This window comes from Mycteria americana, chromosome 3, assembly GCF_035582795.1.
Source record: "Mycteria americana isolate JAX WOST 10 ecotype Jacksonville Zoo and Gardens chromosome 3, USCA_MyAme_1.0, whole genome shotgun sequence".
Classification (NCBI taxonomy): domain Eukaryota; kingdom Metazoa; phylum Chordata; class Aves; order Ciconiiformes; family Ciconiidae; genus Mycteria; species Mycteria americana.
In genome coordinates this window covers 110,245,118-110,258,000 of record NC_134367.1, presented here as the reverse complement: position 1 = coordinate 110,258,000, position 12,883 = coordinate 110,245,118, and the positions used below count along the sequence as shown (strand labels likewise).

Sequence of the window (12,883 nt, the reverse complement as noted above, 5' to 3'; positions counted from 1 at the left end):
TCAAGAAGTTTGATCTAGCTGAACCAGAGGAAACTCTCCTTCCCTTAGGTATCAAATTAGTGTACTTGGTTTAATTCTGGGGGCTTGCTGCGCCTTCCTCTCCCCTTATCCCTTTCCCACAAACCCTGCTATTCCCTGTTGAACCCATCACTACTTGAACTTTTGACACTGCCTATTTGGGTTTCTTACTTGGTAATGAACAGTGACAGTAACTGCACTGGCAGGAAGTGAATTTTACTGAACTACACTGCTCCCACAAGCTTCATCAAACTGTCAAAGTGTTATGGTACTGACTGAGTCACCACCTCTTCTCAGACTCGGTGACTTGCTCATGTCCTCATCCTCAGATGATCTTTTGTAGGAAGTAAACCTGTCCAACCCAAGGCAGGAGGGAAGCAAACACACACGTCACCATAACTTCATTTCACATGAAACAAGTTTCAGTTATACAACATCGTGTTTCACCCCCAAAAATTAGCTTTCATTTTGAATGCAAATACTACGTGACTTAGTCCACCCCCATTCACTGCCAGCAAAGTGGAAGTGAATCTTCTCTGGCAAAGTCTCTCTCTCCTGGTCAAGGCAAGCATCCAGCTAAGTGGCTGCCAGACATGTCACCAACAGCAGGGACACAACTGAGAAACTACAGAGCTAAAAGTTTAATCCACCATGGCTTGAGAGAAAAAGACAAATTCTATAGTAGAGGGCAGTAACAGACCCCCATCAGTATCAGATACAGCTATGTCCTGAGCACCGCAGTACAGTAGTTTCTGTGCAGGGCATTCAAGAGAGAGCTTTTGTATTTGAACAGCTCAGAAACTTTCAAGAAAAACAGCCCTTCTTCCAGCAGTGGGCATTTTAAATGAAAAATCATCATTTGGAAAAAAAGATTTAATTGGTTTTGTTCTTTTTCTGCTTTCAAAATTTAAAAAATGTAAATTACGTATTTTTTTAAATTGCCTAAAGATTGCACTGTGAGGCCAGTCTGTCCAACAGCAAGCCATCTTGCTGTTGGACAGACATTAAAACACCCCTGTTTAAGAAATGAAAAGGAATAAAGAATGAAAACAGATTAAAATTTTCAGTTCGGATTCTGGCAAAAAGAAAAACCTAATTATAGTCTAAACTTCCTTTCCTAATTTTACTTCCCTTTGTTTTTGACAAGCTCTATACTTCAAGGTAAGGAGAGTCCTTGAGGAAGCCAGCCTTCCAGAGAAAAATGGCTAAGAAAACAGTGAAAAATAAATAAAATTGTGCAATGTTTGTAAGTCACCTACAGAAAGTCTATAAAAACTGTCAAGTTTCGTTGTGATCTGCCCCGGTGATGAAGAATCCAAAGGAAAGGGTCTCTCTTCAGACAAGGCGAGGAAACTTTTTTTTGGCCATTTGGCCATTGGGTATACATATTTATGATTAGCGCAACTTAATGATTAATATATATCCTCTTCTTATAAATGTGGGACAAGCATGCCTCTGCCGTACCTGTAGCTGTTAGCTCCCACAGCTTGCACAACAGAAACCTTGCTTTCCTCCCCCATTCATTGCATTCAGGAAGGGCACCAAGGTGGCCCGGGGAGATTTACAATCAAAGGCTTCCTGGCCTGACCTTTACTCAGCTCTGAGGATATCACAAGCAAGCACCAAAGAGACTCCATATATAGCTGTAGAAATACCAGAATGGCATCGGAGGAGCACAGCCCTTAAATGGCAGAACTATCTAGAAGATGAAAGCGATTTTTTCCTACAAAATGAGGAATTCTTGCCAAAACGTGTTGATTTCTACGGGGCCTTTCATTTTCAGGAGTTTTCACTGGAAATGAGTCATCAAATTCTTAAAGCCAAAAGTCTCTATTTATAAAACTAAAGAAACGAGGAAAATTAGTCCTAAGGAGGTTTCAAAACATTAATTCCACTTTCAGACTAGCTTTAGGCATTGGCAGCAAAGCAGAGAAACCTGACCTTCAGAAAATACAGTCAGCTTGCTATTTTCTTCCAGAAAAAGAAAACTGGTCCCTGGAGTCACCGCTCGCACCTCACGGGTCAGGCCATGCCGTGGAGCGTACGAGCGCATGGGATCACACAACGGGAACCGCCAGGAAAATGGCTGCTCCTGCAGCCAGGTACATAGAAAGGGACCTGGATCATTGTCCAGGCACGCAGGGCCACATGCGTCTCCGGGCATGTCCCGTCCCCATGAAAAACAACCACTTTTAATGGTTGTTTAAACAACCTCCGCTTACGCAAGGCCTGGGCTCCTCCCGTCCCCAAATGGCTGGGAAAGGGCAGGAGCCTGCCACACAGCGGGACCGCTTCCAAAACTGCCTTCTTGCCACATTTCTCAGACCCGCTGGATCAACTCAAGTGAAAAAGCCATTTGGAGATATTTTAGGAAAAATTCCCTGCTCTGTCCCAGCTGCTCAGCAGTGATGAGGAGAGCCCGGCAGCGGGGTGTTATGGCTGATGGCCGGCCCTCGGGACATGCGGAGCCATGGGCCGCCACTAGAAAAACCTGTGCAGGCTTTGGCCTGAGTGCTGCAGCCTTGCTCGGCAGCCGTCCTGTCAGCCCTAATTGCTGGAGGAATAAAGGAGTGGAGACAGCAGCTAATTTGGCTGTCTCATCTACCTAAATGGTGAACTCTTCTGAGCACAGCCAGCCTCTACTCTGCGAGCCCCCGAGAAGTGAGGGGTAGCAGCAGTGCAGCCGAGTCATTGGCCTGGGGAAGGGCTGGGGACCCAGCTCGGGGTGGCAGCGGTCAGAAACAGCCGACTGCTTGCCAAATTTGCACATGCAGGGGTTTATTTTAAAGAGAGGTGAAAAGGGGAATAAAATGGCGGCCGGGCTGCAAATCCCCGCAGCGGCCCGCAGGGGGCGCTGTGCTCCGCCGCGCCGCGCCTCGCCGGGCGGACCCGGCCCCCTCCCCCCGTTTTTCCTCCGCGTCGCGCCCCGCCTCAACATGGCGCCGCCCGGCGCGGCTTCACCCGCCAGGGAGAACGGGCGGCGCCTGCCAGGAGCCGCCGACTTCCGCCGCCGGCCCATTTCCTGGAGGGCCGCCCTTAAACACCGCCCGCCGCGCTCGGAGGGCGCTGCCGCCGCCGCCGCCCGCCCTCCTGCCCGCCCTGCCCTCGCGGCATGCCCACGCCGGGAGCCGGCGGCGTGAAGGGAGGCGCCGTCCACCGGCGCCGCTCAGCCGAGGCTGCGAGGAGTAAGCGGCTTTTTTAGCCTCCCGTTGGGACCGTTTTCTGACTGAAACCGCCGGTGCGGGTCGCGTAACGGAAGGCGGCCCTCGCGGGTGGGTGCTGGAGGGGAGCGAGGCCTGCCAGGCCGTCCCCCGGGCCCCGCTGCCCGCCCGCCCGGTCTGAGGGGGTATGCGGGGGTAGCCCGCGCCGGCAGCCAGCTAGCCAGCGGCTCCTCCCCTGCCCGTCCCCCCCGCCCCAGCCTCGGTGGTCGCTGCGGAGCTGGCTTCAGGCGGCCCCAAGATGTTCAGCTGGCTGGGCACCGACGACCGCCGGAGGAAGGACCCCGAGGTGTTTCAGACCGTCAGCGAGGGCCTGAAAAAGCTCTACAAAACCAAGCTACTCCCCCTGGAAGAGCACTACAAGTTCCACGAGTTCCACTCGCCTGCACTGGAGGATGCCGACTTCGACAACAAGCCCATGGTGCTCCTAGTGGGGCAGTACTCCACTGGGAAGACCACCTTCATCAGGTAAAACCTGGCTCCCTGCCTCCCTCCCTCTCGGGCGTGCCCGCACCCTCGACGCCCGTGGGCCGTGGTGGGGCAGAGGGGGGTCTCTGCTACCCGTGCTATGCCTGGATCCCTCTTCTGATCCCTATTCTGTGTCCATCAACAGCTTTCAATTGAAAAGCCACCTCAGCTCTGAGGGTGCCCCTTTGCAGGGACAGGGTGAGTGAGATGTCCCATGAAACACCGACGTGGCAAAAAGTAGCCCAGGGTAGGGTTGAGGAGTGCAGGCAGGGCATTAGCATGGAGATGTGAGTCACTCGGGGCCTTCTTCTCCGTTCAAAGTGCAAAGGCTGCGGGAAGCCTCGCGCAGGGTGTCCCTGTGACTGCTCGGGTCAGGGTAGCCCCTCTAACAACCATTCTTTTCAACGCGAGGTAGCTTTTGGGTGGTAGTGCAACCTATGGCCTAGGGAACCTTGAGGTGGGTGCTTGGGTTTGCAGTGGTGCGTCTCACACTTGTGTCTGTCTCTCTGCACTGTGCCCCGAGGCAACACGCAGAGCATAGTTTGAGAAGTGTGTGTGCACAATAGAGACCTCCCCATCTTCAGGGCTCCAAAAGTAAGCCCTGATTTAACGGTGTCGTGCTCTGCTGAGATGCTGGGAGCAGCAAATTTGTTCCTAACTGTAAAAAAAAGGCAGCTGCCAGCAGCAGGTATGATGTGAAACTGTCAAAGAGAGGGTTAAACTTTTCCAGCTGGACTTGGTTGCAGGGATCTCTGTTCAGCCACACTGCTAGTTCAACTTGCAGCAGCCCTTCTCTTGGGATCATAGCTGAAGCTGCGCTGTCTGCATTTCCTATGTGATTCATAAGCTTAGCGTTAAATTCCAGCCTTTTTCTGGTGTGGCTGTGTTGAAATCTGTGGAATTACCCCAGTGTAAATCTGGATGCAAGCCACAAGCAGCCAGCCCTTTGTTCTACCAGTATTTCTTGGTGGAGGAGGGAGCTGTGGAGAGTAGAGAGGTGAATCAAATTGACTGTACCTCTTCAGGAGTGACCTTGAGAAATGCAGGGAGGGCTGTGTGCTGTAATGTTCCTGCTACTTAATGCACTGGCTGGGAGCCAAGAACAGAATGCATTTCTGCTACTTTGTCATGTACCTGGCAAACAAAGTTTGAGTGAAAGGGCTTTTCTCATGTGAGCAGGTCAAGTAGATGGGGAAGGGGCATGAATGACCCTAAGATGGATTTGGCACATGGTTGGAAAGGGATTTGCTCTTCTGAAAATTAGAGAGGCTAGCTTGGATAACATAGTTGTCTGGTTCCACCCCAGATCTTTGTTCTGTGACTTGGTGCCAAACCTATTTGAAAGGCTTTTTCTGTCCTCTGGGTTACTGACACCTCAGAGCAGAACTTCCCCTGAACACAAGGAGGTTGCTGAATATCCATTCCTGAGGTCGCTGGCTGTGTAACTAGAACATCCTAATACTTCTCTCTGGATTGCCAGCATCAGCTTTTCCCTGCAGTCTCACCTGCATACTGTTGTTAGCAGAGACTTCCTGTCTTTGCCCCTCTCCATTCAGTAAAGTCCTTTTTCTGTAACCCTGAGCTCCTTCTGCAAGAAGTTTAGGTGTCTAAAGCATGTTCCCGGCAAAAGGAAAAGATTGACTCTTTGCTTCTGGGGGACAGCAGCAACTCCTGATGTCAGCAAGCTGATCTGAGCCTGTCTTCAACCAGTGCGTTTCATTCATGCCTATCTCCTTGTCTACCAGCCTTCTCTGTGCACAGGGCTGGGATGAGCCTACCCAGGGATTATGGTCAAGCATAAGTGACCAGGAGTTTCTGCTTCACAGGAGTGCAAAACAGACCTGAGAAGGCCTTTTAGGAAGGCAGACTTCTTTGTGTAAAATAGTGCATAAGAAGGTGAAAGTTGAGAACTGTTGGAGAAGCCAGGGTCTTTTATAGTAGGAGTGTGAGGGTCTGGTACTCCAGTATGATCTCAACCAAACAAAGGCAGGAGGTGCCAGAAAACTGAGTGTTGCTTGTGATAGGCTTCCAGTGTGAGCTTGCAGGCACTGGTCACCAGAGAGCTGGGATAAGCACCAGATTAGCATCCAGAGTTATTGTGGGAAGGCAAGTGGGAGCTAAAACTGAGAGCAGGGAGGAGTTAAAGGGGACTGGGGGAGGAAGTGGGAGGGGAAACAATCATTATGTCTTGGTATTAGAGTGAAGCAAGAAAACAGCCTCTGGACATCTCTTCCATAATCTTGTCAGGATGGGGGATAATTAGTGTTATCCCTATGTATCCACTCCACTCTTATATTGCATCCTGCTTGTACTGCCATGCAATTTAGGGAGATGACTTGGTGCTGTTGAACACTCATGTGGAATGAACTCAGTCCTAGTTCACCTGGATCCCAGTAAACCATTAAAAAAAAATGCACAAAGTACCTTAGTCACCTACCTGAGGTGGGTTTGTCCCCCAAACATCTTTCCTTGTTCTTGGGGAATCTGAGGTGAAACAAGGGAGAAATGGAAGGCCCTGAAGCACCTAAGCTGCAGCATCTTGCAGTGAGGCTGCTGTCTTGTCAGGAGCTGATGGTAGAAAGAAGGCAGTCAAGGTCAGCAGTGAGAAACATTCCTAGAGGCTGAGGAAGGAGGTGAGTCATGTGGGTCAAAGCCAGTGTAGCGAGACCAGAGCACTGGCTTGTTTTCAGTGGAACCAGGCTGTTCTCTCCCCTGCTTTCAGGGATCCAGAGCACTGAGACTTACTTTGCTATGTGGAAGATATAGTGTCATTAACTGCAGCTTTTCCATTCCCGCTTCCTGCTGTATCCTCTCTTCTTGCTCCCTCCCATTTCTCTCCTCAGCATACATTTGGCTGAGGCTCTTCTGCAGGGCTGGGGTCTGAAAGGCTGTGATGGCAAGGGCAAGGCAACACCTCCACCTGGGACTATCTGACAGCCACAGCAGGATGCCACTGGAGCCTGCCTCTGCAATGTTATTGCTTTTTATGTTTCCTGTAAGAGGGTGGGAGTACAGGACAGAACATTACTCTCCTAATTAACTTAGATTCTGTGGTCTTTTCTAAAAATAATCCTGGCTTCTGTCCAGCCATCCTGCTAATAAAATAAACAAGCCTGCCAGAGCCCTACTAACTGTCAACGTGGCTTGCTTTTCTGGTGTAGCCACCCCTTCCTCCTATAGCTAATAATTTACACGTCCTGGCCTCTCCAGACTGTTTGTCACAGGCTACACACAGAGGTCTAGAGTGACCTCCCTGTGTGGCCCTGAACCTTTCATCTCTGCCTGCACCAGGCAGTTGTCACCATTTCCTCCTGCTCTGCCCTTCTTCCCTTTCCTGCTCTGCATCACCTCTGCTGCCACACACAGCATCCTGCAGGGCTCCTGCATGACTCATCATGAGCAAACGGCCCCTTCCCCCACATCCTGCAGCACTCCTGCCTGGAGAGCCTGGGATCTCCTCGCCTGGCTCCTATGCTGCTCCAAATCCTCCTGGGAAAGGCTACCTCAAGCCAGGCTGGCACTAATGCAGCTTTCCTGCCCTTGTCCCTCACCTTCCCCCTCACCAGGAGCAGGGACAGGCCTGAAATGGGGCAGACAGCTTGATGCTCCCAGCCACATGCCAACTCCAGACACTTCTCCAAAAAGCAGATTGGCCATAAAAAAAATTCATCTTTTGCCTGGCACTCTCTGCAGGCTTCCCCAGCCTGGCTGGAGGTCATTCCCCCAGGCCCTTGAAGGTGTTCAGCTGCTCAGAGTAAGGCATGCTACACTGGCAGGGGAAACTGCTCACTGTAGATTGGTGTTTTCTACAGTTATTGTTTGCTATTCTCTCCCAGAAATCCCCACAAATGTGACAATTGCTTGTGTTCTCTAGCTTGCTTCTGTTAGCAGAGGCAGCCTGTGGTACTGCCTAGCAGAAGTGCCTTCCCCATATCAGACAGTGTCAATAAACCCCCTTGTATTTGTCCTGTGTACAATGGGATTCTTGTGCTGCAGACACCCTGCTGCACAATATGTCCAAATCTTCCAGAGATGCCTTACTTAAAATAGATGCTACAATACTAGGCAGTGCAAATCTTCATTGCTGATTTCATACCGCTTGTTGTACATTAAGTCAATTAACATTCTCTTGTAGCTACTTCTATATGAGAGTGCTTTTGTTGGGATTTTGGGGTTTTTTTTAAGTCTTATACAAGAAATAAACACAGAAATGCTTTGAAACATTAGCTGAGTGGAGCCATGATAAAATTCTTAAGAGCAGCCTGGCTGGAGGAGGAGTGTTGCTATTATATGCAGGACTTTTGCTTAGACTTTCTTGGAAGCTTTGTCTATAAATGACAAACAAAAACCCCAGGCTTTTTTTTTCCTCCTGTTGCTCAGAAGCTATCATATTACATGTGCATCTCAAACACATAAAAAACAAACAGGTTATTGTTATGGCAAGACTGTGACCTGACAGTGGGAGTAAGGGGTGTTTCTCAAAGCACTTCACTTATTGCATTTGGCAATTGTTATCACTACCTGTTTCTTTTCTCTCTAGTACTTGCAAGGGGAGAACTCAAAGATTTATTTCTAGGGATTCAGTGAATGCCCATCTGTATATAACTCTTAAATATACTGTGTCAGACCAAAAGTGAAGTACAAAGTGGAAACAGAGGAAAGCCAATAGCAGTGACTAGCATCACAGCAATGTCCGTCAGGGGCTAACATTTTTGAATTGCCATCCAGGAGGCCTGAGCTTAGTTTCCAGAGCCTGGTCAAGTGGCTTCTAACCTAGCAAATGGTGGTTTCAGTGTAAAGAGCTTTCCAGGGAATGGAGCCAAGAACATTCATATGATAGTCTACAGAGCCCTTGGTGGGAGAAAGGTAGCTCCTCCTTGTTCTCAGCTGCCTCAAGCTAGAGAGAGAAGTTACTGTAGCTGTCAGGAAGGTGTATTGTGATCACCAGCCAGGGAGGTGGCACACACCAGCATTAGCTGCAGTCTGCTTTTGTTAAGTAATGACCCACTTTTATAGGGAAGTTTGAGGAACCACTGTAGAGGCTTTAGGTAGATGGGATGTATCCACCCTAGTATAGGAGGTCAGAGGGCTGTTCCCTTCCTGGAATCCTTCCTGGATTATTTCATTTTTTTGGGAACTACTAAACAGCTGCTGCTTCATCTCAGAGTTGCTCCCATTAAAAGAAGTCACTTCTGGTGGCATTCTGGTGGAAATCAATTTGGATGAAAGATACAAGAAAATACATGATAAAATACCAATAAAGGAGGTAGTCAGCTCCTAAGGGAATTATGGATATTGTTGCTGGAGTTATTCTTGCTGCAGCCATTCTCTTCATTGATGTGTACCAAGCCAGATAAGTAGCAGTGATTTGCAGCATGTCCTGGGTGTACATTTGCTTGTTTTACCTCTAGATCCAGTTGATTTGACCTTGCCCATTGGGAACTGAAGATGCATTTGCTTACACAGTGTCAATAAATAGCTCTGCTGAACAGCCACAATATTTTTGTTGTTCCTCAAACACTGGATAGTGATTATCTCTGTTAAAATGATGGTGAAAGCAGGAACCCTCAAAGTTATCGCAAGCCTTCGTGCCAGTGGTCCTGTAGTCCCTCACACAGGAACTTACTCTCTCTGATAAGACTTGCCAGAGTAAACCAGTGCTGATTGTTAAACACGCTGGTCTCAGTCATGAAGAATCCTCAACCCTTCTCCCATTTCCTTTTGCCCTATCCCCTGAATCTACTTTTAACATCGCAGCAATTCTATATTTACCTTTCTACTTCTACTTTCTACCTATTAAAGCAACAGAAGGGGAAGTGCCAGCTATCTGCTGGAAACCAGCAATACAGTATTATACTAACTTCTATAACCTGGCAGTCATTATGTTCTTCATGTAACAATCCAGAGCTTATCACCAGGTCAGATGGTCTGATAGCATCCCATACTGAGGACTAGACCAGCTCTAGCTCCCTTTTGCAAGCCACATGGATATAATGGTCTTAGTTTTCAGCACAGGACCAGCAGGTGGGATGTTTTCTGCACCCACACATGGAGACCTGACCTCAGTGATGGCATTTGGCTCCTTCACAAGCCAAAGAGAACTGTCACATGCACACCATTGACCCACTCTCAACTTGCCAGGGTCTTATTCAAAGTCCTACAGCCCCATGGGTGACTATCTTTCCCTGAAATTTGCCAAACTGTACCTTCAGAGAGGCTGCCAGAGGCTCTCTAATAAGGGATGCTGTACTTGCTGTGCTATTTAGCTTGATAACAAAATATTGGGATATTCTCTGCCACCCACGTGCTTAATGCTCAATATGCTTGAGGAGTTTGTAATGCAGACCTGTGGCTGCATTGCAGAAGCACACAAGAAGAGAGACTTGAGGCTTCAGCAGTCAAGTACAGGAGAAGTTGGCATTTGAGTGACTGATTTGGACTGGGGGCTAAGAACATTAGTTGGATGAGTCTGCTGAAATGAGCAGCAGTGAAGTAATTGATATTGGCATCAAAGGCCAGTAAGGTTTCAGGATTAACTCTGTGATTGCAGTGGACTGCTGTTTTTACTTTGCTATGCTAAGTCTGTTCCAAATGTCTTAAGGATTAAAATACACAAAATGATCAAACATGATGAGACTCTCTTCCCAGCAGCTATAATCTTCTCAATTTCTTAATCCACCTGAAATAAGAAAGCTTTAAACATGGAGATCCTAAGTAGAAAAGCTACCACAAAATGTATCAAATGATTCAGTGACAGTGCTAAAAATAGTCTAGGAAAGATCCATACTCTTGAGCTTCATAATTACACTGCAATTTTCAGTGCAACTCATTTAGGACTTAGGCAGCTTATGTCTTATGCCCACACCCTGTTTTTTTTGCCTACAGGTACCTGCTGGAGCAGGATTTCCCAGGGATGAGGATTGGACCAGAGCCTACAACTGACTCCTTTATAGCAGTTATGCAAGGAGATGTGGAAGGAATCGTTCCTGGAAATGCATTGGTGGTGGATCCCAAAAAACCGTTCAGGAAACTCAACGCCTTTGGCAATGCCTTTTTGAACAGGTCAGTACTCAACAGCTTAGTTACTCTGGTGAATAAAGCTAGAACTTGATGAGCAGCATAGCTAGCAATTTAAAGGGATATAGCATTACACTATTCTACCTTTTTCCCCTCCATCCACATGGTTGATGCAAAGCCATTCCAGTCCTACCAGGTGCACATCAGTCACTCACTGAAGGACAGGTTAACAAATTCAAGTGGGACAAACCTTCGTGTTATTTTGAACAAACAAAGCAAAAAATACAGCACAGCTTGTCAAGCTCATCCTGTAGGAGTCTAGAGGTAAATCTCTTTATTACACTTTGTTCTCCCTTGCTTTTATATTCATAGCATCTTCCAATCTGCCATCAGTTCAGTTCCCTGAAATTAAATAGTCCAACCAGATGTAGCCACTGAAGTCAGTAGAGGACTGGAACCGGCACACATGCATGTCTTTGTTTTCTTGCATTTTTAAACATTGCTTGAATGTCCCTCTTGTAAAAAAAACAGACTCCCTCCATTCTGATCCCTTATACATATAACCTCAGGTGCAAACTGATGACAGCTCTAATGTCTTTCCTGTAAAAAAAACTGTGGTGGGGGTTTTGGACAGTGACTCTGTGACATCAGGAATGTGACCTTTCCATCCCCTAGACCTAGGTCAACCATACTGAATTTTGGATCTAGGCCTTGCAGGAAGCCAGCAGCACACACCCATATCCTAGATGAGCACAAACTGTGCTACAGCAGGCAGATAGGAACAAACTGTCTGACTACACCCATCGTCAGTGCCTTCCCTGGTAAGACAGAGTGGGAGACTTTGCAAATATGGCAGCTGCTCAGCCAAACAACCAGTAAAGCTGGACTTTGGCTCCCTTTCTAAATTCTGAGCTTAGAGAGTGTCTATCCAGAGAGTGCAGCATCTCCTGCCAGTGCTGACCACAGGAGTGCTGGTGTAGGCTGCAGTGAGACAGGGAAGGGACCTGCAGGGAAGCATGGAGAGAAGCTTGATGATAGAAGAGCGACCTAGCTGGAGTCACTACTATGCAGAGAACCTCAGAGTGACTTTGGAAGCAGTTATATGATCATTACACAGGCTCATCATTCAGCTACATCAACATGGTCCTGCACCAGGGAGACTTTGAGATGTTTCCAATATTTTATAGGGCCCAGAACACCTGTACCTGGCTAACAGTTAAGTCAGGTGACTGCCCACTCCCTACACCAGGGGAGGAAGGTGGTTTGCCCTAAGAAAATAACAGGCCTCCTGCCTGGAGTGCAGAGATAGTAGATGAAGAAAACATCATTCAGAGCAGCTCTGTTGATAGCCAAGAACAGCCACAGCTGGCAGATGGTTCAGTCCAGAGGAGAAGCAACATCAGGAGTAAGGAGGCCAGGCATGGAGGGCAAATGTTCCTGAACTGGACTGATTGATGTGTCCTGAATGCAATTTGCACGTAATACAGCAAGGGATCTCTGTGTCCGTTAGCCTAGTTCACTGTATCATGCTGTGCTCTTGTTACTCTCCTGTGAGGAAGGAGTCAAGTATATGCCTGTGAAGACAGCAGGGTAGAGGGGCAGAGCAGCGATTCAGCAGCAGCAGAAGTGCAGTCCTGCTAGCAATGCAGGGAGTAGCCACAACAGCTAATTAACCCCTTTTCTGCTGACAGGTAAGAAAAAAAGGGGTAGTGATTTCCAAACTGGCAGAGGAAGACACGCTATGGGGGTGTGAGCATCACAGTGCTGAAAATGCAGATGGTAATACCCAGTTAATTAGGAAATTAAGCACATGCAAGAATTGACTCAGAGGGCCAGAAATTTAGTAGATGTAAGTCAGGGTGCACCCACTGGACTGGATCAAGCCACCTATACTTACCTCTGTTGTGGGTCTGGCTTCTTGGCAAGAGACAATGCAGAGCTGTCTCTGCTTTGCACATATCTTGCTGCTGCTATGTGTTTACTAAGGCACTAACCTCAGCTAGGAGGCTGTAAGCAGGAAATTTAAAGAAGGGAGGTAATCTCAACGAGCAACCCCTCTAAGCTGAGATAAGAGAGTGACTGTGGGCATGTCTGCTTTACCCTTGGGTGGTTAAAGGTAATGATTGGCTATGGGCACTAGTGGAAAGGAACAGAGCAGCACA

At 48.1% G+C, this 12,883-nt stretch overlaps 2 protein-coding genes across 2 annotated transcripts in view; one reads left to right on the top strand and one right to left on the bottom strand.

The window, feature by feature from the left end:
* Positions 1 to 12,883, bottom strand: part of XDH (xanthine dehydrogenase) — a 253,277-nt gene that overhangs the window by 135,443 nt on the left and 104,951 nt on the right. The window lies entirely within an intron of this gene.
* Positions 3,052 to 12,883, top strand: part of EHD3 (EH domain containing 3) — a 28,974-nt gene continuing 19,142 nt past the window's right edge. The window contains exons 1-2 of the mRNA XM_075496544.1: positions 3,052 to 3,704; positions 10,590 to 10,766. Of these exons, the coding sequence (XP_075352659.1) occupies positions 3,478 to 3,704; positions 10,590 to 10,766 (404 nt within the window). The 5' untranslated portion in view covers positions 3,052 to 3,477. The remainder of the gene's footprint in view (positions 3,705 to 10,589; positions 10,767 to 12,883) is intronic.